Raw genomic sequence first — 26,075 nt, 5'->3', positions numbered from 1 at the left:
CCCTTCCTATACCACTGTGCCACAAATGAGGCTACTGGGGTTCTGGTCAGTGCTGTTTAAAGTGAAAGTTCCTACACAGAAGTCTCATTTTCAGTCCTTCTCATCTGTAGGAATTTGTTTGTAAAATTATTTGGTGGCAGCAAATAAGCCAACAAGGAATTGATCCAAATGACCATAAGCACACAAATAACTTGGCTACTTTTATTTTTTGCGGGGGATGGAGGTGCTGGGGATTGGACTCAGAGGCACTCCACCACTGAGCCACACCGCCAGCCCTATTTTTTGTATTTTATTTAGAGACAGGGTCTCCCTGAGTTGCTTAGTGCCTCACTTTTGCTGAGGCTGGCTTTGAACTCTTGATGTTCCTGCTTCAGCTTCCAGAGCCACTGGGATTACAGGCATGTGCCACGGAGCCTGGCTACTTGGCTACTCTTCCTAAAAGCTGGTCAGAATTTGAGAGCACAAACGTAGCATAATATTCGATTTAAAAATGTTTAAAAAATAGGTTCATGCAATGAAGGCAGCACAGTAATTTAAACAAGCAAGCATTTCCTTTAAGGATGACTATCCGGTCTTTAAGGAGATTTCTATCAAATCTTTCTCTCCAAATTTGACGTGGACCTTAACCACCATCTTACTTTCTGAATACATTTCTGATTAATTGACCACACAACTATTGAGACAAAGTGCATTTTGCTTTATCTGAAATTTCTGAATTTAATATTCCCGAGAGAGAGACTGTAAAATTGACAAAGGTAAGTGTAAATAGCAATGAAGATAACAAATCAGATTTTCAAGTTGGGCTTATAGCATCCCTTTGTAACTTCCTCAAAGAGTTTATAGCCTACCCTTTGTCACCAAATAATAAGCTTCAATATATCAGAAGCTGCAGAGATTTCTAGATCCCTCTATCAGTCTTTTAGTGGACAAGAACACGTGTTTAGGCCAAGGGTCCAAGGACTGTCCTCTTCTGGAATTCTCAAGTGTGAACATGGCTTCCCTTGAAGAAGAAGGGCAGAGGGCGGAGCTTATATGCACATCACACAAAAAAAGCATTAATAGAAAAGAGCATGGGAAAGAGGAGGCCAGAGGAAGGTCTCCCAGGGGAAGCCTGGTCATGTGGCACTGGGAATCACCACCATGAGTAAGAAGTGTCGCAACAGTGGCCACAATGGCTGGACACACCAACTCTTGCCAACTAAGTGCCTGGAACATGGTTCTACATCAAGCATAATTCCAGGTGGTCCCACTAATATTTCGTGTGAACCAGGAGAGAACACAGAGCTGAAGTGTTTCATTGGAGGGACTAAAGATGACCCTCTGTGGATCCATTCAGTAGTCAGTTTATTGCAATAATGTGAAAGACTGCCAGAAAACACAACTCAGGAGAATGCTGTGAACAACTGCGTACGTAACACCAGAGTACCCAGGTAAGAGCAGAGGTGGGCCAAGCCTCAGTTTTACTTTATTTTATATTTTTAAACAAAATTCTATAACATCTACATAAACAGTAAGGAGTTTTGGCATGCATTTCAAGTTATTCACCCAAAGGAACGTGCACTCTTAAAATAAAACTACTTCAAGGGAGTTTTACTTTATCTAAAGCCCTCCCTAACGAGAAATCTGTCCATTTATTTAAAAATACAAACAAAACCCAGACAATGTGGTAAACTGCAAAATGCATGGTGGGATGTTAAGACAAACACTATGTAGAGAAAATAAGATTTTATATATTTGGATATTCTCCAAATTGTGGCTTACCCCTCTTCTCTGCACAACATTTCTGAAAGTTTATAGATATTTGTTGTATCACAGCAGATGTCTAGAACAAATATTAAGCAAAGGAGAATGTATATGATCTCTCCCATTTTAGTTTTTTTTAAAGTAGGAAGATTGACTAGATATTAACACAAATGGGTTTAAATGTGAAGCTGCCATAAAAGCAAGAACATAAATGTAATTCTCCCAGCCGCTATTTTGATGCACATTTTTGATTCCATGAATATTTTATGAAATGGCCCAAACTAAAGCCATATAACATTCCTGCATTACTGATGCTTGCGCCCGTAAGCTACGAACATTAGAGGCATGATTGAGTGCATTAAAATGAACTCATTCAGCAGTGCATTGATTACTTGAAGGGGGAGGGAAACAAAAAAAGAAAAAGAAAAAAAAAAGAAAGGAAAAAGAAGTTGTTCCGCTTAAGAAAACAGCATGCAAATAAACCCAAAGTTTGCAATATTGTAAGGGCAAAAGCAGGTTAGAATAAAATAATATTTTATAAATAAAGTGGGACTCTCTGCAGACCTGACATTAATTAGGCAAGGTGTTAATTATGACCAAAGATGGCTGCTGGTATTGTTCAGGTAATTTAAAATGTCACAATCTCTGAGACACATAGACTGGCCTGTTTTAGCTCCATGCCTCAGCAATTGTGAAAGTAGCTAATTATTTCCTTTTCTATCAACTTGTACATTTGCCAGTAAAAATAACGCTACAGAAACAATTGCATGAAAATAATTTGACAGGTCCATAAGGCCCATTTCTTCGGCAGCCTGGTACATGTCTTAAGTATATTTAGTTTTAAATTGTGCACATTTGTTGAGGACTTTAGGGAAATATTCCACTTTAGTTTAAAACAACAACCTAAAGGAACAATAAAGCTTTATGTATATTATATTACATTTTAATCCGGAGCTACTGGACATCTTTGGCGTTAAGTTACTATTCTGTGTGATGTAGACATAAAATCTGCTAGAAGCAATATTGAACAGTAGCGAAAAGAGAAAAATGTTATTGCCCTTTGTAAAAACAAGAGCCATTGCTTTCCATTTCGGCTTAACTGCATTAACAATTTATACTATCTTTCAGTTTTTACATTCAATTATGATAATTATAACAGCACTCCGTATGCTGAAATAGTTAAGGGCTTGTCACACTTCCAGGGGAAACTGTCAACTTTCAAGGGTTTATCTCCTGTAGGAGATTTGTTGTGGGCTATAACCCACTGTACACCATTGCACAACAGAATGCTGGAGAACAAAGATTTTGTTCTGTAGTTCAATAGCATCCCTAATAAACTGGGAGGAAAATGTGCTCATAACTTTTGAGTAACTACTTTGGGATACTTAGAAGAAATTTAAGAGGCTATTTTAAAATTTGAATCCTCTCTTTATTATTCTGAGCACAGATTTCAGGTGGACAGGATAGGAATCCAGCACACACTGATTAGAGACTGTCAGTCACTAAAGCAGACAGTGAGAAGGGTCCCACTAGACAGCAAGACAGGTGTAGGGGAACCTCATCAAGGTCTTTATGTCTGAAGTCAGCAAAACTAACACAAGTTAATTTTTAAAAATTTTTTTATTATTAGTTGTTCAAAACATTACAAAGCTCTTGATATATCACATTTCATACATTTGATTCAAGCAGATTATGAACTCCCATTTTTACCCCGTATACATATTGCAGATTCACATTGGTTACTCCTCCACTTTTTTACATACTGCCATAACAAGTTAATTTTTTAAAATCCAGAAAATCTGCCTTGACCTCCAAAATATTCTGGCCGAGTTGTTATTAATTGTTGTGTTTATGATTTAAATAGCTGAGTTGTGGTCAGTGCCCAGGTCTAACTGCTCCGTGGCTGTAAGCCTCCATCAATTTCTGCCTGGGTTTTGTATTGTCTAGAAGTTAAGCATAAAGCACTTTTTGTCCTTAGAAGTGCATAATTAAAGGCATCAAATTTACTCAAAAGAATAAAACAATTTAAACATAACACATTTGGATAATATATAACTATGGAATCAATACTAGCCATTGACAAACCTTGTAGAGTTTGTAGACTTTGCCATTTTTCCTCATATAACAAATCATTTTACTATTATGTTTTCACCTTATTTAAAAATACTAAGTAAAAGATGTTGATAGGCATAAAAGTCTGAGGAAAACTAAAGTCCATATCGACAGCAGATCGACTACTGAATTATATTGTTCGGACTTAATCAATCATGTCATTTCTACCTACATTACATATTGCTCAGGTTTTTAAATAAACTACATTCAATCTGAATTGTGTATGTTTATATGAGCAAAGAGGGAGGCGTGGAGACAGAGCCTGAGTACTGAGTGTCAGAGACGGAGGTGAGGAGGAGAGGAGAGTACTAACTCCCCCGGTCCTGCATCCTCACTTTGATGGACAATGAACATATGTTATTTTGGCTGTCACGAAAACATAAACAAAAAACACCTACTTAACAAAATTAAAAAAAAATCTATTTAGCTGAGTGTGTGTGTGTGTGTGTGAACAATAATGTTAGCTGAACAGTCATTATGTGCCAGGCACAAGATAGATAGACAGACAGAACCTTTTTGACCCTTGGGTGGACAGAAGTGATGTCCCAAGCTTTTATGGAAACTGTGTCAAATGTTTGACTTTCAGACAGAGCCCAAGGTTTGAACTTCAGTATCATGATGCTATAGCTCCATGCACACACAACTGCCCCTGAGCATCCCTTATTTAAGGGTGTGAAATAAAAACCACAAGGTCAAGTTTAAAGGATGGCTGCATGTAAAAATATGCAGCTCCATGCTGAATGCCTGCTGCTTCATGGACATTCAGTAACTTTTTATGTGATGTTATCTTGGCATGTGTGTCAGTATATCTGTGTGTGTGTGTGTGTGTGTGTGTGTGTGTGTTTTCATGTTCACCCATTGGAGTGAATCTGGTCGGTCCTGTTATATTAAATGTCTTCAGACTTAAATGTTATGGAACGGTATCACTCATTCAGATTCAATGCTGCTCAAGCCATTAATTGGAAAGAACTTCATCCAACTTTAACCCAACACTCGCCCTGCTCTTGGCCGTTTGTACTGCTGCAGAGATATTCCCGGAGCACTGTCTCTTCTCAGACAGGCAGAGGAAACACTGCCCCCAGAACTGTTCAATCGGTGCAGCCAGAACTGCAGGCTCAGTGCAGCTACTCATGGCCTCCTTGCAAAGCTTTGAAACAGAAAAACCTGCTGCAGAGAAAGCACCTCTGAACGAGGCTTTCCTCTGTGTGCTACTCGTTAAGCAGTAAATAATTAAAACACCCCGGAATAGACAGGTAAAATGCAAGCAGCAATGCTGGTAACACAGACATGAAAGAGAAGGGGAAGAAAATGAATTAAAAAAAAAGGCAAGGAAATAATTCATTTGAAGCTCTAATAAAGTTTCATTTGCAGTCTTGTTTAAAGATATATCAGGCTTTAGGGATGTAACCTAATTACATTTTTATTCTAAGTTCCATTCAAAGATCTTGGACTTTGATTCTTTAACACAGATCAAACATGGTATAATTTTCTCGTGGCTATCAATACTTAAAAAGGATCTCTTCATTAAACACTATAAGGCCTTATGAATGTGTACACATAGTAGATGGAGAATAAACTGACATGGCCTGAAAAGGGACAATTAATTTATACAGAAATAGCAATGCTAATCCATTTGGTTTCTAAAAAAAAAAAGTTTTAAACTATTAGATTCACTTTTACATGCAAGTGTCAAGGACTCTGTTTCTAATATGGGTCTAGTAAGATGTACCTAGAAGATATGTTCTGGAAGCCACTTTTCAAGTCCATTTGAGGAATTTAGGCTAAAAATGAATGATGAGAATTAGCAGCCAGAAATCCTGAGCTTTGCAATCACCAAGAGATGAAGGCAAGGTGCTTTCCACTGGCCTGCAGTTTGCCCAAGACTCTTTGCGACTGATGTATTGGAGTCATTAAGATTTATATCAGACTCTTGTTTGATTGGATTTATTCCCACTCCTTACTAGGGAACCTGAATGGAATGATGGGTTTGTTCTTCCAGAGAATCTTTTGGGAAAAATTTCATCCAAGAGACTTTTAAGATGCAAGGTTAGAATCAGTATACAAGTGTGGGGAAACAAATACATAGGATGTATTTTTACTAGAAGAGGGAAATATGTTCCCAATGAACTTGCTTAGTCGTGCTAAAGGTATGACTAGGACTTAGATGAACAGACGGGAAAACCTACAGCTTCGAGAGTTTTGCTGGAATTGTTTTCCATTCACTTTTTCTCCTTCAAATATTCACAGTAACTATCAATAATTTTATTTTCCAGAGCTGAACCTTTAAAAAGATGACCTTTGCTAGTTTAAGTGCCATTTTCTCTTGTAACACCCTGTATGGAAAGGAAGGCTCATTGTTGTAAATTTTAACATATGATAGCAATTTAAGTAGAAAATAAGAATCATTGAAAACTAAAAATAATCATAAAGTGCTTGTCAAAAGTCTACTAGCAAAAAATTATGAAGATGTTATTGCCTCGCTATTTGATAATGCATGAATAAAATATTAGGTTTAGAAAGATTGAAGAAAATTTTAATATTTACTCTATTTAGGGAATCCAGTTCACATACATTGACCAGGGACTTTCCTGTTCTTAATATCAAAAGCCATGAGTTCTTGAAACTCCCTCAGTCCCAGGCAAACTGGGATGGTAATTGTCCTACCACTGACCCAAAATACAAAGGAGTGTTGAGTATATAATAAATAAAGCAAAAATTAACATATAGCAAAGGCATAATATAATGTATATTTACTTATTTTTAAGGGCAAAAATATGAAATCAGCAGGAATGAAACACTAAAAACAAATAATATTAAATATCGTTAACAATGACACTATCAATCACTTAAAATGTACTTATTTTGCTCAGTTTTGCTGTATTTCTTTTCTATATCCAATCATAATTTTTACATAGTTGCAGAGAGTTAAATATAATTTTTCTGCTTATCTAGATTATTTTATTAGAACTACTTTCCATATTACATATTTTCATAATTGTACTTTGAAAGGCTGTATATTGTTGTATTACCTTCCAAAGCCATTTAAGTGATTCACAATATTGTCAGCAATACACATAAGTGTTACTTTAAGAAAACATGATTATTATTATTTTGCAATTTTAAGAAGTATTAAATGGTACTTCACAATTATTCAAATTGATTTTAAGAAATGGCTTATTTTCTCATGTATTCATTATATTTCCCCTTTGGTGAATTGTCTGTAACCTTGTCTATTAAATTACAATCGCCTTAACATTTTTCCTATAAATTGATGTACACTTTACCAGGAATATAGCTACTAATTCTGTGTAACATATACTCACATAAAGTTATTTCCCCCTGTTTCCACAATCTCTGCCGTATGACTGAAACCTGATCTGTCTCTTTTGATGTGATACCTGCAAATCATTCTTCTTTTGTATTTGTTCAGCCAACAGATCTGCCACTGTCCTCACTCAAGTTCATGCTCCTAAATTTCCCCTCTCCCTAATGTCCCCGACAGTTCTTGAACAGCCTAATTCACACATGGATTTCAACATGTGGCAAAAGAACTTTTTATAAAGCCATTCGAGTTTCCTTTTCCACCGACTCAGTTTACCAGTCTTCTCGCCACCTTTTCTCTTCATATCTGGAAGCCCTCTGTATGAGAATAACCTTAGTTTTTCTAAGCAGTTGCCTTTATAATGTAGAATCTGGACAGTCTAGGAGGGTATCGTGGACCACATGATGAAGGGGCGTTGTCCTAGGACCCTGATGGAATGGGTTACTGCCTGAAAGCTGCATGGGCATCTTGGGCTGGCCATGAAGACAAATGGCTTGGCCAGTGGACAAATAAGAAAGGACATACACAGGAAGAGACACTTTTTTTTTTTTTGTCCCTAATTTTGTCAGGGCCAGTCCTATTATTTCAGAAGTCTTTTCTTGTCATAATTTTAATCAAAATATATCAAGGAAAAATAAATCCAGAAGGTCATCCTCGTGAGGTTTCCACTGAGCAAATCTCTGTACAGGCAGGTAGTGTTGGTTAATGTAAAGAACATTGACCCAAATATCTGAAGTCACAGGTTTCCAGCCTGGCTCTGACATGCTTTGGTGTTATTTAAAATTATTTAGGCTTACTAAAGAGGGAAATGTTGTTGTATGGGACACAGATAAAATATAATACTAAATGAAACAAGCCAGTCACACAAGGACAAATGCTGCCTATGAGGAATCTAAGTAGTCAAACTCACAGAAGCCAAAAATAGAATGTTGGTTACCACAGGCAGTGGGAGGTGGGCATGTGGAGTTGTTATTCAATGGGTATAAAGTTTCAGTTATGCAAACAATAAGAAAATCTCCAACACAAGTGGAGTAGGTGGTTTTGTTTCCTAATCAAAAACACAAGCTTAGGCCGGGTTGGTAGTGCAGGCCTGTAATCCAGGCCACCTGGGAGGCAGACAGGAGAATCACAAGTTCAAGGTCAGCCTCAGCAAGTCAAAGAGGCCCTAAGCAACTTAGACCCTGTCTCTAAATTAAACTAATTAAAAATCAAAATAATAATAATAAAAAATTAAAGCAAAAAGAGCTGGGAATGTAGCTCAGTGGTAAAACTCCCTGGATTAAATCTCCAGCTGAAACTGCACCCCCACCCCAACCCCCGCATGCCCCCTGCTGCCAAAACCCCAAACAGAGCAAAACAAAAACACCAGCTCAAAGGAAACACAGTTCATAACAGGCTGCTGTGCAATGGACTCGCACTGGAGCACAGTCAATGTAGATCTACAGAGGGAACTTGGAGGACATGAACAGGGGAGCAGAAGATGGGAGGACTGAGAGGGACTGTCAAGAGTTAAAAGGAGAAGGAGATGGGATGAAGGGAGACACCAAGGGAAAGAAGAGCACCAGCAACCAAAGTTGGAGAAGCTGGTTGGGATCCCCGACCGGTGCCTTCCTGTGTGCTCTTGACCTTGGCCTCCCCTGCTTGTCTGTCCGAGGACTTTTTCAGTTCCACGGGGGGATTCACTGGGACTGCTGCTTGGGAAGACCTGATGCAGTCATTACAGCACAGTAACTCTTCCCAGGCCTACTTTTACTGACAGGCACACGCTGGAGTGAAAGAGCATGTAAAAGAGATAGAGAAAGAGAATGATTTTATATTTTAACAATGCAGAGAGGCACGAAGAAGTAAATTTTAGGCTCCATCTCTGCTTTTTGTAAACTGAGATTTTTTAATTTTCACCAATAAGTAAGTTGACACACAAAAGTTTTTAATGACTGATCTTTCAGTAGCTGTTTAAGCAGCCATGGAGATCGGGGCTGGAAGGGAACCAACAGCAGATAGTACCTGCTTCAACTCCCTCACTTTAGAGATGAGGGAAACAAGATGCACAATGACCAAATAACTTACCTACATTCATATAGTTAATTAGCAAATGGCAGACTCAAAAGGCAATCTCTGTGTACTACCCATTCTAATTTTTCCCCTTGTGACGCTTCATCTCTAGCATGATGCCAACTGCCACCTGAATACCAAAACCAGGATAGTCACTAATGTCTATCAACTACCACTAATTTAACCTATGTGTATGAATGTGTACGTTTCTAATTTTGATTTTAAATATTTGTTCCATATTCCTAATATCTGTGCAGATTGTTCTTCCTTTGCTATCTAATGACCAGTCTATGCATTTAGTCAGCCTTGCCCCTCCCCGGCCTCACACACTCCTACTTTATAAATAGTTCTTTAGTCTTCTTGATTATCTCTTGGCAATTATAAAACCCTCTGTCCTTTTCCATACTTCTCTGAGATATTTTAAAAGTAGCTTGGTCTCCTCCAATTAAAAAAAAAAAAACACATGCACAAAGTAACCCATTCTAACATCAGAAAAGGGCATATCATGCAAAACGAGTCCCCCACCATTCCACATCATCAAGGCCCTTCTCAAGAGTCTGCCCCAGTCGAGATTGTGTGTATCTGATGGGTTTTAAATCCGCTCAACAGCGCTTACATCTCTATTAATTTTTAATAAAATGAAAGAGAAAATAAAATACCACACTAAAAACTGATATATCCTTTGCATGTCTTTTAGTTATTAAGGCTGTTTTTCTAATAAACTGGCAAGTGTTATTCCCTGACAAATAAGAAATTACAATGAAGTTTCTATCAATTTTGATGTGGCATGTTGATTATATTAAATTTTTGTATTTTTACCTTTTTTGGAGAACTGAATGCTGTAATAATCAACATGACTTCATATGCCTAAGAATAAAAATAAAGCCAAATTTATAATGGAAAATGAGGAAAATAAAAGGCCAAAATGCTAGGAAAGGATTGTTTATGTGAAATATTAAGGACTTTTTGAAAATATTCTGGTGTCGATTTAGATGGTATTCAATTGATCACCATCCCAGTTGTTTCATATGTCAACAGTTTAAAAATAAAGGAACATCACATTCTTCATGTATATTGAATCATTATTCCATCGTTGGTGTATTCTTTTCTTTTTTCTGGAATAATACCTTTTGTTACTTAAGGAGGTCATTGACACCATGCTGAACACTGTATTAGTTTTCTGACTGTAACAAAGGACCTCAAAGTAGGCAGCTTAAACAATAGAAATTTGGAGTCTCGAAGTCAGAATTCTAGATGTTGGCAGTGTTGATTCCTTCTGAGGGCTGTGAGAGAGAATCTGTCCCATGTCTCTGCCCTATCCTTGGTACCCTCTGGTGGATTTGTGGCTTGTTGATGGTGCTCTGCCTGTAGCTTCCCATCATCTTCTCTATACATGCCTGTCTCTGTTTACAAAGGTTCCCATTTATATAAGTGAGTAGTCATATTGATTCACAGTCATATTGGTTTAGGGCCTGCCATAATGTCTTCATGTTAATTTGATTTAAGTAAATGTCCTATTTCTCAGTAAGGTCACAAAAAACGGGAGTTAAGAACTCACCATTTTGGGGGGGGTTCACAATTCAACTCTGCTATAGTTTGAATTTGAAGTGTCGCCCAAAGAACCGTGTGTTGAAAGTTTGGTCCTTCAAATGTGGTAGGACCTTTAGGAGGCGGAGCCTAGTGAGGAAGTTAGGTCACTGGGGGCGTGTCCTTGAAGGGACAGGGGGACCCAGGCTCCTTCCTCTCTTTCTCTTTGCTTCCTGGCCACCATGAGAGCTTTGCACCACCACTCCCTCCTTGCCGTGATGTTCTCCCTTACCTTAGGTCTAGAAATAATAAGACCCATGGACCATGGACTGAAACCTCTAAAACCAGGAGCTAAATGAAACTTTTTCTTTTTCAGGTCATTTTATCAAGTGCTTTTTCACAAGGACAGAAATCTGAAACAATCCCATAAGAAATACGATGGAAGTGTCCTTCAAAATGAGAAAAAAAAAATATCACCAATATGTGTACTGTCCTTGTCCTCTCTAGGCTGTTTTCTAAGAGCTGTCAGCACCAACACTGGAGAGACAGAAACAAAACAGGGGCAATGTACAGATATAGCCAGGAGACGAGACGGCAGGACAGATGGACAAAAGGCCTTCCCCACCAACCTGAGAGAACTAGAATCACAGACAGGGCACAGGCGAGGTAGATGGGGAGGCCAAACTCACAGCAAATCTGAGATCAAAGCAGAGAGGAGATAGGTCGGAAGAATTGGGGTGTGGATGAGGATGGTCCCGAGAGGCCTCATGCAGGAAGCCGTCCTTTGACAGAATGAGAGCTGGCCTTTGTGGTTGTGACTCTGAAAGCCTAATGCTCTGGACCCGAGCAGTCCCTCTAGGTCTTATGATGTGGAATCAGCCACCAGGAAAGCTGCCATAAGAAAATGGGTTTGCTCTTACTGAGAGCCAGAAAGTTCTCTGGTTAATAGAAACTTTGGCCTCGTTTCCCCAGGCCAAGGTGAGTGCAGTTCAGATCGCATGGCTGGTTTCTTAGTCACTTTAAATACTGAGGGATCTATTAGATGAGGGATCAATGGAGGATGGAGGCTGATGTTCTAGCAGATGATGGATTTGTCAACATGGAGTATGTGTAGAGAGGTACAGAAGGGAAAGTGCAGGGGGAGAAAACCAGACCCATAATGGCAATGATAAGGAAGGATCTAGAAATTTACTTGTCAAACCTCTGGATGGATGCATGGAGCAGAGCCAGAAATTCTACCCTAAACCCACAGCCCGTAATGACTGTTGAGACACAGCTGTTTTTTTTTTTTTTTTTTTATTCTCATCAGTTCTGAAATGCGTCACAAATGCTGTACAACAACAAACCAGCCAAAGTTTTTGAATGATTTATTTTTTAAAATATATAATATTCATTTGTTACTATCAACTTTTCAAAAAGTATAAAACTTTTAAAATTTGAAATTAGGAATTCATGTGAATTTCAATGTATGTTCTGGGTGGGAGAGAAAGGCTATAGAAATGCAGGTAGCATGTGATCCTCAGACTATATTCCTTTAACCACAGTCCATAATTAGGAGTGGTGTTTACTTCTGCTTTGGGGGAGAAGGGTTTATTTAAATACAAGTACTTCAAAGTCAATGTTAACAATCACATATATGCTTTGAGAAAAGTAAAAGGTTGAAAACAGCCACCATCAGCACATCAAGATCCTGGTACTGAGATACATAGGAAACAAAACACCAGGATATAGAGGACCACAGACATTAGTTGTTGTTATGGTTTGGATACAGAATATCCCCCAAAGGCTCAAGTATTGAAGGCTTGGTCTCCAGTGTAGCAAAGCCCAACAGGTAAAGCTTGTGAGAAGTGGTGGGATCAAGAGGCCCTGACTTCATTAATGGATTAATCCATTGAGGGATTCTTAGCTGAATTGACTAACTGGAAGGTGGTGGAAACTGTAGGATGGATGTAGAACCTAGTTGAAGGGAATATGTCCTTAGAGGCATGTCTTTGGGGACTATATCTTACCCCTAGCTGCCTCTCTGTCTTTACTTCCTGGCTGTCATAAGCTAAGTAGCTTTACTCTGCCACACCTTTTAGATATGAAGTTCTGTATCATCTCAGTCCCGAAGTAGGGGAGACAAATGATCATGGACTTAAAGCTTTGAAACTGGGAGTCAAAAGGGATCTGTCCCCCTCTAAGTTGATTTTCTAAGGTATTTGTCACAGCAATGCAGAGCCACTAACACAGGTGGTGAGCAGAATGATAGGAACTTTTGACATTGAGGCTATTCCTCAGTCTTGGCAAATACTGGCATGATCTGAGGCCACCAAATGTTTCCACAGGCTGAACAGCACTGTGGTTCAACAAGAGCACAAGGGTGTGTGTGCACTTGGCAAATTTCAAGTAACAAGCCTATCTAAAGCTGTTCTTCAGCCCTGGAGGCCTATTGTGGGAATGTCCCTAGAGATTTAGATGATGCTTCTGGTCATATGAATTATTGCCTGGGTATGATTCAGTGGAAATGTGTGAGAAAGATATTTCAGAGTGGAATATCTTGAGGTTAACAAATCAAACACCACCCTTTATTTCTGTGATAAGCCATCTATAAGAGACCAGTTAAATATCTTCATTTGACTGACTTTCTGAGATGTTTACTTGTAGTGTTCAATGTTGGTAGCCACAATAATTTTATTCCATCCCTTCGATGTCTTTGTTCTAAAGACTGGTTCTTTCTCTATGTTGAGTTACTGGGGGAGCCTGCAGGGAGCTTCCAGGAGAATTTAGTGAAGGAAATCAGGAATTTGGAATTGAGTTTAAAAGTTCATGTTTTGAGTAGTATATCCCACTTCCAAGATCAGGTAGGGTCTCTGACCCAAAAGGAAACATGGGGAGACTGGGTCAGTCAAGGGGGTCACTATTTTCTCTTGAGTTCATTTTTGAATAGCCACAATATGGTATCCTAAAACACCTTAGGTCTCCTTGTAGTAGGCAATACATTATTGCAGATTTATGATGGAGTCATTCTACATCAGCTAGTTTTAAAGTTGTGTTATTTTCTAGGTATAAATATATTTCATGTCTACTATACTAAAAAATACAGAAACACATAAAAATGTTAAATGCATCCTTTTTTCCATATCAAAAATAGAGTTTCTGGAAGACAAAGTTATATTAGTAAATTGAGGAATTTGTTAAAAATATTAAAATGGGAGCATTCAGGAAAGCACAAAGAAGTTAGATACCACATTCCAAAGGGAAGCCTTCTATTAGTATATGAAACTTTCCAAGAAATTGCCAAAAAGTATTAACAAAACTCTTGAAATTCCTCAATAAGGGGATAGAAGCATTGGAGATTATATTAGTTAAAGTTAGATTTACTGCTATGGTACAAAATAGACCCTAAAATCCCAGGGCTTTAGACAAAGTGATTTTCTTGTTCATGGTAAGTCCACTGAGGACTGGTGACTCCGGAGAAGCAACCCTCCAAGACCTGTCTTGTGGCTTCACCATCTCAAAAGAAGTTCTCCATGGTTGCCATGGGAAAATAGCAGAAAAATAGAACACACACATCTGCACCTCCTTGCTTCAGCCTAGAAATGACTGCTGATAAAGTCTATTGTCCAGATATAACATTTTCGTAATGACCGACATGTGGCACTCAATAAATGGCAGCTTTTCTGCTTCTAATTTTTGGAAAACAACATTTCAAATGGCCAGGCAAGGGTTCATCATGTGTAATTGCCATAATTAAGTATTACCCTATATAGATCAATTCTATTGTTTCTCTTTTTTATTATGAATAATATATATAAAGATTTAACCCATCTTTATGGATACCCTGGTCTTCATATTTGATTATTTCTCAGAAGTGGAATTACAGGATTAAGGGATATTTAGTAAACTTTTTCATCATTTGTGACCAAAAGACCTGACAAGAACAATGTAGATAGAGGAGGAAAAGTTTTATTTTGGCTCCCAGTTTCAAAGGTTGAATCCACGGTCAGCCTACTTCATAGCCCTGGGCCTGAAGTAAGGCAGAATATCATGGCAGAGGTCAAGGTGGAGGAAAGCTGTCTGGGACATCACAGACAGGAGAGAGAGATGGGGGGGGGAGGGAGAGAGAGGGGGACAGAGTTTTCCTCACCAGAGACAAAAATATGAACACCAAGGTCACACCCCCAGTGACTTACTTCCTCCAGTCATACACTACCTGCCTACAGTTACTGTCCAGTTAATCTACACCAGTGGCTCAATCCACAGCTTAGGTTAAGGCTCTCTCATGACCTAATCATTTCACCTCTGATCATTCTTGCACTGGGGATACCTCATATCTAAACTATATATTTAAAAAACCCAATTTGAGCATTTAAAAAACTCTTTTTATATATTCCCAAATTGTATGCTGGAAATATCAGACCAATTTTTCACAGAACCACCAGTATAAAAAATGCTTAATTTATCAACGTTTCACAAGCATTAAAAGCTACCTTAAACAGACTTTGATTCCTCCACATTTGAATTAGGTGCATTAGAGCCTAGTCTCTCAGGTGTTTATATTGTCGCAATTACCAAAAAACCTACTTGCCTCTTCCATTAAAATGTGAGCTCCTGAATAAAGGGGCCACCAACATCTTTTTCAGCCATGTATCCCTAACACTTATCCCAGTGCCTACACATAATAGGATCACGATAAACAATTGTTAGACCATTATAGAATGTATAGAATGCCTTAATTTGTGCTTTTGTATTATCAATTTTTAAAACTTTTTTTTTAGTGCTAGTTGGACACAATACCTTTTTTAAAATTAATTTTTATGTGGTGCTGAGGATGGAACCCAGTGCCTCACACATGCTAGGCAAGCGCTCTACCACTGAGCTACAACCCCAGCTCTGATATGATGGATTTTTTTCATGTTAACCATCTGGTTGGATTTCTTTAAGTTGTATTCCTTAGTTCCTCTATCCATTGAGTGATTTTTCTCATCAGTGTGTATGTGTTCTTTATATAAAAATGGCATTGCTCTATTATCATGTTTGTTTCCAATATTTACCAGTGTTTAAAACTGTATAAGATCTTTAATAAGCAATTTAAATATTATGTATCAAATCTCTCACTTTTGTTTCTGGGAATTCCATTCCTCTAGCCTCATGTTTTCATAAAGGGGCCTCCTATTTCCTACCTCTTCTCAAGGGAGGAGGAATGACATATCTGTTGAAATTCTTAACTCTCATCCTTTCTGACTCAGTTTTGAGGAGTCACATCTCTGAACTTCATGCTAAAGCTCAAAGGAGCTGGCTGCAGCCCATAGGAGAACCTGAACTTGACCTGCCTGCACTAGTTGTTAAGATTAATTCTGGGAGATAATGGAATCTGATTTGCACAGATTTAAGCACTGCTCTCCAATTAGTCCTTACAATTATGATCTGACTTTCATTTCTTTTGAATTCATATTATACTTGGAGTAGGGAGAGGATATATTTATCCCTTAATAAACCCCATTACTTTCCTTCATGCCTTTTCCAATTGTTTTGTGTTTCAAAGGTCTTTCTCATCCAAGATTGAATAAGTAATTGCCCACATTTTTTTGCATGATTTTACAGCTTAATTAAAATGTTTCTCATAAAATATGAGGTTTAAAATATGATAGAGAAATATCAACATTACTGCCAAATTGGTAAATATGGTAAATCATAAAGAGAAAATTTAAATCATGCTTTCGTGTATCATCTACATCCAATATTACTGACACACATTTTTTAAAATTTAACTTTATGTTGATTTAAGTAAAGGTTTGCTGCAAAGATCTTTTGTGTCAGAATTTCCTCATTCTTGAATTCTTAATTTTGACATGTCTCTTGTTGAGTTTTAGAATATATACGGTAACTATACTCATAGTGCTTTCTGAACTTACATATCTAAAATGCCTTCCTATTACTTCAGAATGTAGCTCTATAGTGGAGAAAACTGAGTCTTGTTTAACTCTTGTTCCAATGTAGGCCATTTGTATTTTTTCTTTGGATACTGGTAGAACTCTATCTTTATCTGAGTAATTGAAAAACTTCTGGGATGTTATTGAATTGTGGATTTCTCTTTATTATTTTTGACTGAAGAGCTATTTTGATTTGCATATTCAGATTTTTTTAAGGGCCAAGAAATCTTTTTTAAACCGCTTTGCTTTTGCTCAATTATTGTGTATTCTTTCTTAGGAATTTCCCTATTTGTCCTCTTCCCTCCTTGTTTTCATTTCCTCATCTTTCCCTTGCAATCTGGGGCAGTTATTCAAATCTGTTCTCAACATCACGAAATCAGACTTGCATCCTGCCAATTCCACTCTACTGAGAGCATTCCTTATGCAGAATTTACAGATCCTAGAGGAAAGGGTTAACATGTCCAGAACTGCTCCCAGGCAGTAGCTTCTCAGAAAAGAAGATGGACTTTAGCAAAGCTCCACGGAAACCAGACAGGCTCTGTGCTTGAGGCAATCAATCTTGATCCATTGCAAATACTTGACCTCCAGTCCTCTCCTGACAGGGGTGAGGTTGGTGCTTCCCAAACTATGGAAGTCTGTGTGACAAGTCTTGCCATCTGTATGCCATAGCCAGCAGCTGCAACCGTAAGGCCTTGGTCTCACCCCTGATTTCCATCTCCCTGTCCCACTGCCCATCAGGCAGGAGAGGTGGGATGCATCACATCATGAATGCTGAGCAGGAAGAATAGGACAGTATCAAGACTTTTCCATGTCACATCACGATTGCGTCTGGGTGTTGACCACACCAGGAGTGTGCCATTTCCCTAGTCACACAGCATCCTATGCTACACTGGGAGAACTGTGCTCCTGATTCTGCTCTTGTCTCTGAGTTCTCCCTGAGCAGTGCTGCTGCTGTTGGTCTGCTGTTGTACCCAGTTCTCTTGCTAGCAATGGCAGTTGTCCCAGGACACTACCAGGCACACACCATGGCCTTCTGGAAGCAAATTAGGGGCCTTGACTAGATCTATCTAGGGATAAGTCAGAGACTCAAACTGGAAAAGGAAGAGACTCCTTGTGCTATAGTGGCTGGACTTCAGCAGGTAGAGACTGTGAACAGGAACTAACTCTGAAAAATACTGAGCAGTGGGAGGTTAAGGTGCTTAGGGATGGGATCCCTCATTTTTTGTGATTTTGAAAGGACTTACCCAGGATGGGATAGGCACTCTACTGAGAGGAAAGCTGAATTACTGCCCAAAGTTCCAGTACTACACCGATCCTCTATTGCTGACCTGGCAGGATAGGACTGAAGTGAAGGTTCAGCCACATCAGCTTCATACTGTGTCCTGGCCTCAGATCATGGCAGGGAAGGAGCTTATGCTTCCTTAGTCATGTCTCTTACAAAGTCCCCTCTCCTGGAGTCTGGTCTCTGGCCCTGCTAGATTTCTGTGTCTGCTCCAGAATGAAATAGCACATCTCCGATTGATCCAGTATCTGCACACTTTCTCCAGCATGCCCATGGGTCTTGCCCATAAGGTCCTCGGAATTTTAAAAGAAGATACAGCCTGTGATTTGCTACAGCCTGTGTCTGTCAGTCCGCGATTACTCCATGCCTACTGTTGCTCTACAGGGCTGAAAAAACGAGACCACCATCCCTTGAGTCAAGTGTGGTAGGACCCCATCTCCAGCAGGTTGTGAGACATCTTCTTTCTAGTATAGTTTGTACGTCTGCTGTGCTGAAGGACCTGCCAGGGGCGTCTGTGTGAGGGCTGGTCACATTTGTGCCAATGGGTTGAACATTACCCTTGACTGTGCCCAGCTCTGTGAAAATGGCTTCTGCTTCTGTTCCTCATTTGCTCTACAGTTCCCCGAGGGAGCTGGAGCCCTGCCCTGGACTACAGCCTATTTGGTCAGGCCCAGAAAACCTGCCCATTGCCATCTGCTGGCTAATATCCTCTTTTAACCTGAATGGGGGCACCCGTGGTATCGGGATGCTGCCACCTGCCCCCAGCACAGCTGCTGCCTAGCTGTTGCTGTGGGGCCTCCGTTCACTTGTCTGGACCAATCAGATCTGATAAGCGGAAGCTACACCACCATCTCCTCAGTGGGAATCCTATCGCCAGGTGAGTCCCCCTCTAATCTACCCACATATTCTTTTTCTTTTTTATTTTTGTAGTGCCTTTATTTTATTTGTTTGTCTTTATGTGGTGCTAAGGATCCAACCCAGTGCCTCACACGTTAGGCAAGCACTCTGCCCCTGGGCTACAGCCCCAGCCCCTAGCCACATATTCTTGATGTCCCTATACTTCTTGTGAAAATTCTTCCACAGATTACAGAAGCTACACAGATGATTTTTACCATCATCAGGCATATCATAGACTCAAAGACAATCCCTGGAATATTTATCAACACTGACTCTGTGGTTTTATCAGTCAGGCCTGGTTCTGGGGCCTCTGTACTGTTTAAGAGCATATGAAAAATTGTAGATCTGACAAAATATAGTTTCAAAACGAAGTCACCCACTCTAAAAATAATTTCAGAAGTCTTTCCAGTATTTTAAAGCAATCTATTTATTATGGAACATGGATGCATTTTATCATGCTGTAGGGTGGGGCGCCCAAATGAGAGCAAGCCAAAGACTTGAGAGTAATGTGTCACCACAGTCCCTCGCAGATCACATCTCCCAGCTCATCCCTGCTCTCTGCCACTGTATGTCTGTCACTATGATGATAAGGGCAGCCACGGTGCCATGGTTACTAACGATAGGACCAGGGAACACTCCGATATGTATTGAATGAGTGAATGAACAGATGAATGAATCAAGTAAGCAATTTATAAGTCCTCTAATAGAAATGCATAGAGATTTTAAAAAATCAAAAGGAGAGGGACATGGGGATTTGTTTAATGGGCACAGAGTTTCCGTTTTGCAAGATGAAAAAGTTCTGGAGATTGGTTGCCTAACAATGGGAATATACTTCACACTACTAAACTGTACATGGAGAAGTGGTTGAGTTCCTCGAGGGCAGGGACTTTGCCTTGTACACTGTTTTATCCCCTGGCGCTAGGTTCTAAATCAGTATTTGTTCAATGAATAAATGAATTTTGCTCTAATTTGTAATCTCATGACTGCATGGAACTCTGTTGCCTGGAAGTTGCTTCATCTATTTAACTAATCCTCTATTTTGAGATATTATAGGTTGGCTGCAATAGAACACCTCCATATGTTCTCTTAAATATTTCTGCACTGTTCTTCTGAGCTCCATGACTGTTGCAGCTTCTTAGCCATCCCCCTTCCTCTTTCCGCTCCTGGCACAGTTTGCATTGTAGATAGACATTTCACTCTCCTGTCCTTACCCTGAGTGTGCAGAATCTAAATCCAAGCTCCTAACACCAAGGTATCTTTATTTCACCTTTCCCATGACTTCCCAGCATGGCTCAAAAATACACTTTCCACTGTAAGCAGGTTACTCCTCCTGCCCCTTTCTCAATTATGCTCCAGTGTATGTTGTTTGCTTTTACTGAATACATTCCTATTTCTTTACCTGCCTAAATTCAACCTATCTTTCAAGTCCAGAGCCTGATCCTCCTGACTCTGTCAGGCCTTCCCTGAATCCAGTCTGTATGATCTTTTACTCTGCTCTATTTTTCTGGCATGTCTGTGTCTGTCATGAAAGGTGGGCCTGACTACCTTCTAGAACCTACCAGGGTTGGAGTTAAAATCTCATCAACCGCAACTTCCGGGAGCACAGAAACCTTTTAGAAATTTAAAAAATCTGAAAGAATTGGTCAAAGTCCTATGTAATTCTAGACACAAAGTAATAAATATTTTAAAAATTTAGGTGTTTTTCCATAGTCAAAATTTTTATGGAAAACAAGACAGGTTTTTTTTTTAGAGACTAAATAGCATATTCATGATAAAATATTTTCTTCTTCACACATATATTAGATAATACACATAGTATCTACATACTATTTATCACATAGATAATTTTAATTCTTAAATCCCTATTTGAATCCTTGATCGATCACTACACAAGATCTGTTTCTATTTTGTTGTTGTTTTAGACTTTGGCTTGTCATAAGATAAAACTATTAAGTATGAATTTATATTTAAAGGAATATTTCCTTCAGAAATTATTGTAAAATTATGGTAGGGTGGTATCCAAGTTATATAGTTTTGGGACTTTTACATAGGGGAGTAGGACACTAGGAAAATCATGAAGTGCACGTTTCATTTTTTTTTTCTCAAGAATTTTCATATATGAGAAATCAAGTTAAAATTAACAGAGATGCCTGTCATGAAAGAAAAAAAAATTGCAACTTGTGGACTGAGGGATGTGTGTTTCCGTGTGTGTGTGTGTGTGTGTGTGTGTGTGTGTGTGTGTGTGTATGTGTAGTGGGGAGGTACTTTCTCTCTGTGAGAATGCTGCTGGGAACTTCAGGCTGAGTTGCCCAGACAGGAGCCGAGCAAGGAATGCTATAAAGAATATTCTGCAAGGAATACTGAAGCTGGGTCTGTGAGTCATGCGTCTTTGCTCTTTGACCTCAATAATCTGCATCTTGAACTCAAGTCTTTTTCTCAACTCCCACCTGCTTTCTGGTTGCCTGGTCTCTGCATCCGGATAAAGCCCACTTACCGTCTTCCTCGTAGAGAAGGCCCATGTGCGCATGCGCCTCGGCCTCTTTCCTCCCACCGTCGAATTTGATCAATTGTGCAATCTGAAAACATCGTTCATAGAAGTGGTTCCTTACCCACTTGTCTTCAGCGTTATCGAAGAAACAGGCCAGAGCATATAAGTTATTATACACTTCTTCAAAGTGTCCTTCAAAAAGAGAAAAATACAAACTACATTAGAAAGAGGATGTCTCATGGCACATGCTTGGGAACGGCAAACCGATGCTGTGACATTTATTCCCATTTTATTCCTAAAAGTGTGGTTATTTTATAAATGTAATCTGAATGCAAAGTTAAAATAATTACATAAGTTAATGGATATCCACATAAACAAATCAACAAAAGTCTTTCCAGAAATGTACAACATACTAGAAATTGACATATGGTTTGGATTTAAATAGGGGACTTTATGTAAGACATGGACTGGAAATATCAATTAGCGGGGTACCTAGTTTTTCTGGGAGAAAGGACTGTCATTGGGTACTTTTCACATTGGAGCTTTAAAAATTGTTTTGAGATGGCAGAGAAAGTAATGCTTATTAAAATGACAAAATAATGTGAATGAAGGAAGCAGAGAGGAAATGGGAATGCTGCACTGTTTTCACCCTGAAGGGGAAAAAAAATCATAGGGTTTGATAGAAATAAGAAATGATGATCAGGATACCTCTGTAAGCTGTACACGTTTTCTGATAAAGTTTCTAGCAACATAGGTTTTCCTGACAGTGTTAAGAAAGAGCAGACTTCTATGCTTCAATATTCTGGGTATTTTTTTCCCCACTGAAAATGCATACATACTAAGCATTCCTTTTACTCAGATAGTTGTTAGTTTATTACTTGAACCCTTGTAGTTCCCCCACCCCCAACTTTATGCAAAAAGGTTTGTTAATAAATTATGAATTGTCCTTTTAAACTCCACTGCCATAGTAATAGAAATGTCTGTGGGGCTGGCACTGTGGCTCAGTGGAAGAGTGCTTGCCTCACACTGGGTTCGATCCTCAGCACCACATAAAAGTAAGCAAATAAAATAAAGGCATGCTGTCCATCTACAACTACAAAAAAAAAAAAAACTTAAAAAAAGTGTTGTGTGTTAATGAATTGTACCTCAGTCCTATAAACCCCTCTCAAATGGTGAATGTGAACAAATTTATAATCTTTCTTTTTGCATTTATTCTGAAAGCACACTTATAAATAGGTAGTGGCCTGAGTAACTGTTCTAAAACTTTTTTTTATAACAGTGATTGTGGAGTAGAATTCATTTTTGCAATTGCTCACTACTACCAGAAGAGTCAGCCTATTTGTTCCTGAAGGTATTACAATAATGAAGAATATTGCCCATTAATGAATCTCTAAGATTAAATCCAAAGGCTCAGAAAAGTGAAACAAGCTAAATACAAGGTGGTTGCCAAGAACTATAAATAAGTCATCCAGTGTTTCAACAGAAATTTTTAAAACCCGTGCCATTCCTTCACTTACACCTCTTACGTATATATTTATTCATCGAATGTGAATAGACCATGCAAGTCTATTTCTTAATATTTCATATTTCTTTGTCATATTTACTAATTAGAGAGTTTTATTCTTTTTGGATTGAGTAAAGAATTTCATATACTCTACTTAAATAAAATATTTTATATAAAGAATATTTTATATAAAATTTTAAGACTATATACATAATCCTGCAATAATTTTTCTATTTTTCAGTAAATAAACATTAATATAAAATATTCCCAACATGTCATAAGCAATGTTTTTTTAAAAACACAATGAGCTATACTTATATAAGTTATTAAGATACCATATTGAAAGACTACTTCTCAGATAAGCTATTTTTCTATTTGTCGTATGTATACTTTACATTCTAAGTAGCCTTTCTCCTTGCTTGTAGATCACTCTCTTGAATTGTCAGTAAGTATATTCAGAAGATGAAAATCAATTTTATTGTTGGTCTGTTACTTAAACACTATGCTCTCTAAAGAAGAGATTCCATAATGAAATAAATTTCAGAAGTATACATACACTATATGTTAGCTTGAAAAGAGCTCTAAATCCCGCGATATGTTAGCTTGAAAAGAGCTCTAAGTCCCGCGATAAATCAACCTTCTTAACTTCAATGATAGTTCACCAAACTTATTTTACCAGATAATTTTTTGTTTTTGTTTGTCTTTGCATAAAACTTATAATATATTTTGGAGCTTTGCTTGATTAGAACACACTTTATGTATATTAAACAAATGTGACTGGAAAAAAAAATTGCTGCTCAACTCTTGGCAATAATTTAAAAGTCAAGCGTAAATAATGTTGGAATTATCTATTGATTCAGTTACCCATTACCATTATTGCCATCTCTTCCCCAACCCCATGGGGCTCAAGATCTTAATCATAATGTTACATACAGATGGTACGAAGATGATTCACAACAATGGATCAAACAGGAAATGTGTCAGGGACAAAGAAACCCTTCCAGGAGTGGAAAATCATTCAATAAGAAATGGCTGGCTTACTTTAAACACAACTTTGCTCTAAAACAGCAAGTGAAATTTTGTTAAAGTTATTTAAATAACTCTAGATTACTGCTCTGTAAATCTCAAGAGACAGAACTGACTTGAGACGACTATTGTTAGTGCCATAGTTTTGATTAAATGAACTTCATTGTGACCCTAGAGCAATGATCTTTCCAATGAGAAGCAATGAGGTTTCTCAGAGACACATTATTTTAGGATAATTGTTTCAGACCCCCCTCCCCCACCATATGGGATGGAACCTTGAGATGCTATTCACAGATTTCTATGTTTTGGATACATGTGTGTGTATATATATACCCACATGCACATATATATGCACACACATACATACACACACACATATATACACACACATGCCCATATACATGTGTATGTTTTAAGATTAGGATTAACTTAAGTTATTAAAAACAAAAATGTGTATCATTTTTATGGGGCATTCCTTCTTCAAATCATAATTTTCCCTCAATTAAGTTCATGTGTTGACTGTTAAGAAAAAATTACACACCTTCTTTACAAAGGACCATATAAATGCTTACATGTTATTCAAGTGAATGATTTCCACTACACTTTTTTTGCAACATTTCTGATTTTCTGTATTTCAACTAGGCAAAAGCCACTGCAGTTTTTAGGAAAGAACTCTACCGTCCATTTAGCCTGGACAAGAAGTAATTTTGCCCCATTTAACAAATGCAATCTTAGTTACCATGAATATGTGATAAACCACTCTGTGAGGAAAATATTTCCTTTCATGACTGACCACTTGTGCAAGACTTTGTCTATGATGAAATTGGGATTTCATGAGTTTCAAATTGGAGGAATATTTTTATTTTTATGTATAGTTACCATTTTTTAAATGAAAGATTAGGAATTAAAATGTGTTCTACCTTCAAGCAAACTATTTGGTATTTTTGGTTTCTTTATCATTACAGAAGCCTTTCTGACAAGTTGACTCATCTGTGACACTTTATGACAAGGCAGAGTTTTTGCTCATATTTATGCTGCTCAAATGAAAGCCCCCAACTCACACAGTGAATATGATGGAATTCAACTTGAAAAAGTGGCTACTGGGCGGGTTTTATCTTGACTAGTTGTGCTTCCAGCATCGATATCACTTCAGAATTTGGGGCTGACATGGGAATGCAGGTTTTTCACAAAAGTATATTTTGTTCCCGATAGTTAATTTCTTGAGAAATTATATAAATCACATTTTAAAGTTCACCAACAGACTCCATTTTAAAGTCAACCCGGCATTTGAATACTTTTCATGGTGTAAATAACCCAGTCCCATCTCAACCCCGCCACCCCCTCCACCCTAATTTGCTTGATGTGCTATTCACAGTTTGGACATCTTGGCGTCTTAAGTCAGGTCACATCTTGATGGGACTTCACTCTAGAAGCTGGGAGACCATGGCTGCCTCTGTGGCTGCCCCCTGTCTCATCAGATGGCTCTATAGAAGCTGGGGGGCTAACAGAAATTTGTCCGATACCCATAAATGGTCTGAAATGAAACACTGTCATGTCAAGGCCCAAGACTTTATTTTATTTTATTTTGAGTTCTATCATGTTTTCACCCAAAATGTTGAAGAAACAGAATAATTTAGAACACCAGATTTATATGCCCAAATCTGGGACTTCCATTTTTTTCTTTAATTATAAGTGACCAATTAAAATGATCAATTCTTAAACATGTGACTGAAAAATATTTATAACAATACCAATATAATGATAATAGAGATGAAAATATTTTCTCCAATTCTTGACATATAACTTTCTGGAAAATATTAGAATACTAAAAAAAAAGGAATTATTAGAAATTATTCCATGGAAAGTATAAAATCAACAATTTTAACCACAATTGTGAATTGCAGGTACTCTGTATCTTCTCAGTATTCCCTAATATAAAATTTCTGATTCAAGTAACATGTCATGAGAAAAAAACTTCAAAGCTCATTTACATAAATTCTGGAAAATCGGTATCATTTTGAAGCGACGGTGCTGTTCGAAAGTATCTCCTTAGCAAAAGTCAATAGGCAGATAAGGATAAATCATGTAAACGTTAATAATTCATGATCTGAGAGATTTATACCTGTTGGAAAGTTCTAGAAGATGTCATTAGGTGCCATGGTTGTCTTCCCGGCTTGGAGTGACATCACCAGGAGACCCTACGTCTG

At 38.1% G+C, this 26,075-nt stretch overlaps 1 protein-coding gene across 2 annotated transcripts in view; it reads right to left on the bottom strand.

The window, feature by feature from the left end:
• Positions 1-26,075, bottom strand: part of Ttc29 (tetratricopeptide repeat domain 29) — a 194,403-nt gene that overhangs the window by 134,258 nt on the left and 34,070 nt on the right. For both annotated transcript variants that reach the window (XM_040293226.2, XM_021727883.3), the window contains one exon: positions 21,345-21,530. In XM_040293226.2, the coding sequence (XP_040149160.2) occupies positions 21,345-21,530 (186 nt within the window). The remainder of the gene's footprint in view (positions 1-21,344; positions 21,531-26,075) is intronic.

This window comes from Ictidomys tridecemlineatus, chromosome 9 (genome assembly GCF_052094955.1).
Source record: "Ictidomys tridecemlineatus isolate mIctTri1 chromosome 9, mIctTri1.hap1, whole genome shotgun sequence".
NCBI classification, from domain to species: domain Eukaryota; kingdom Metazoa; phylum Chordata; class Mammalia; order Rodentia; family Sciuridae; genus Ictidomys; species Ictidomys tridecemlineatus.
This window is presented reverse-complemented; position numbering and strand designations above follow the sequence as displayed.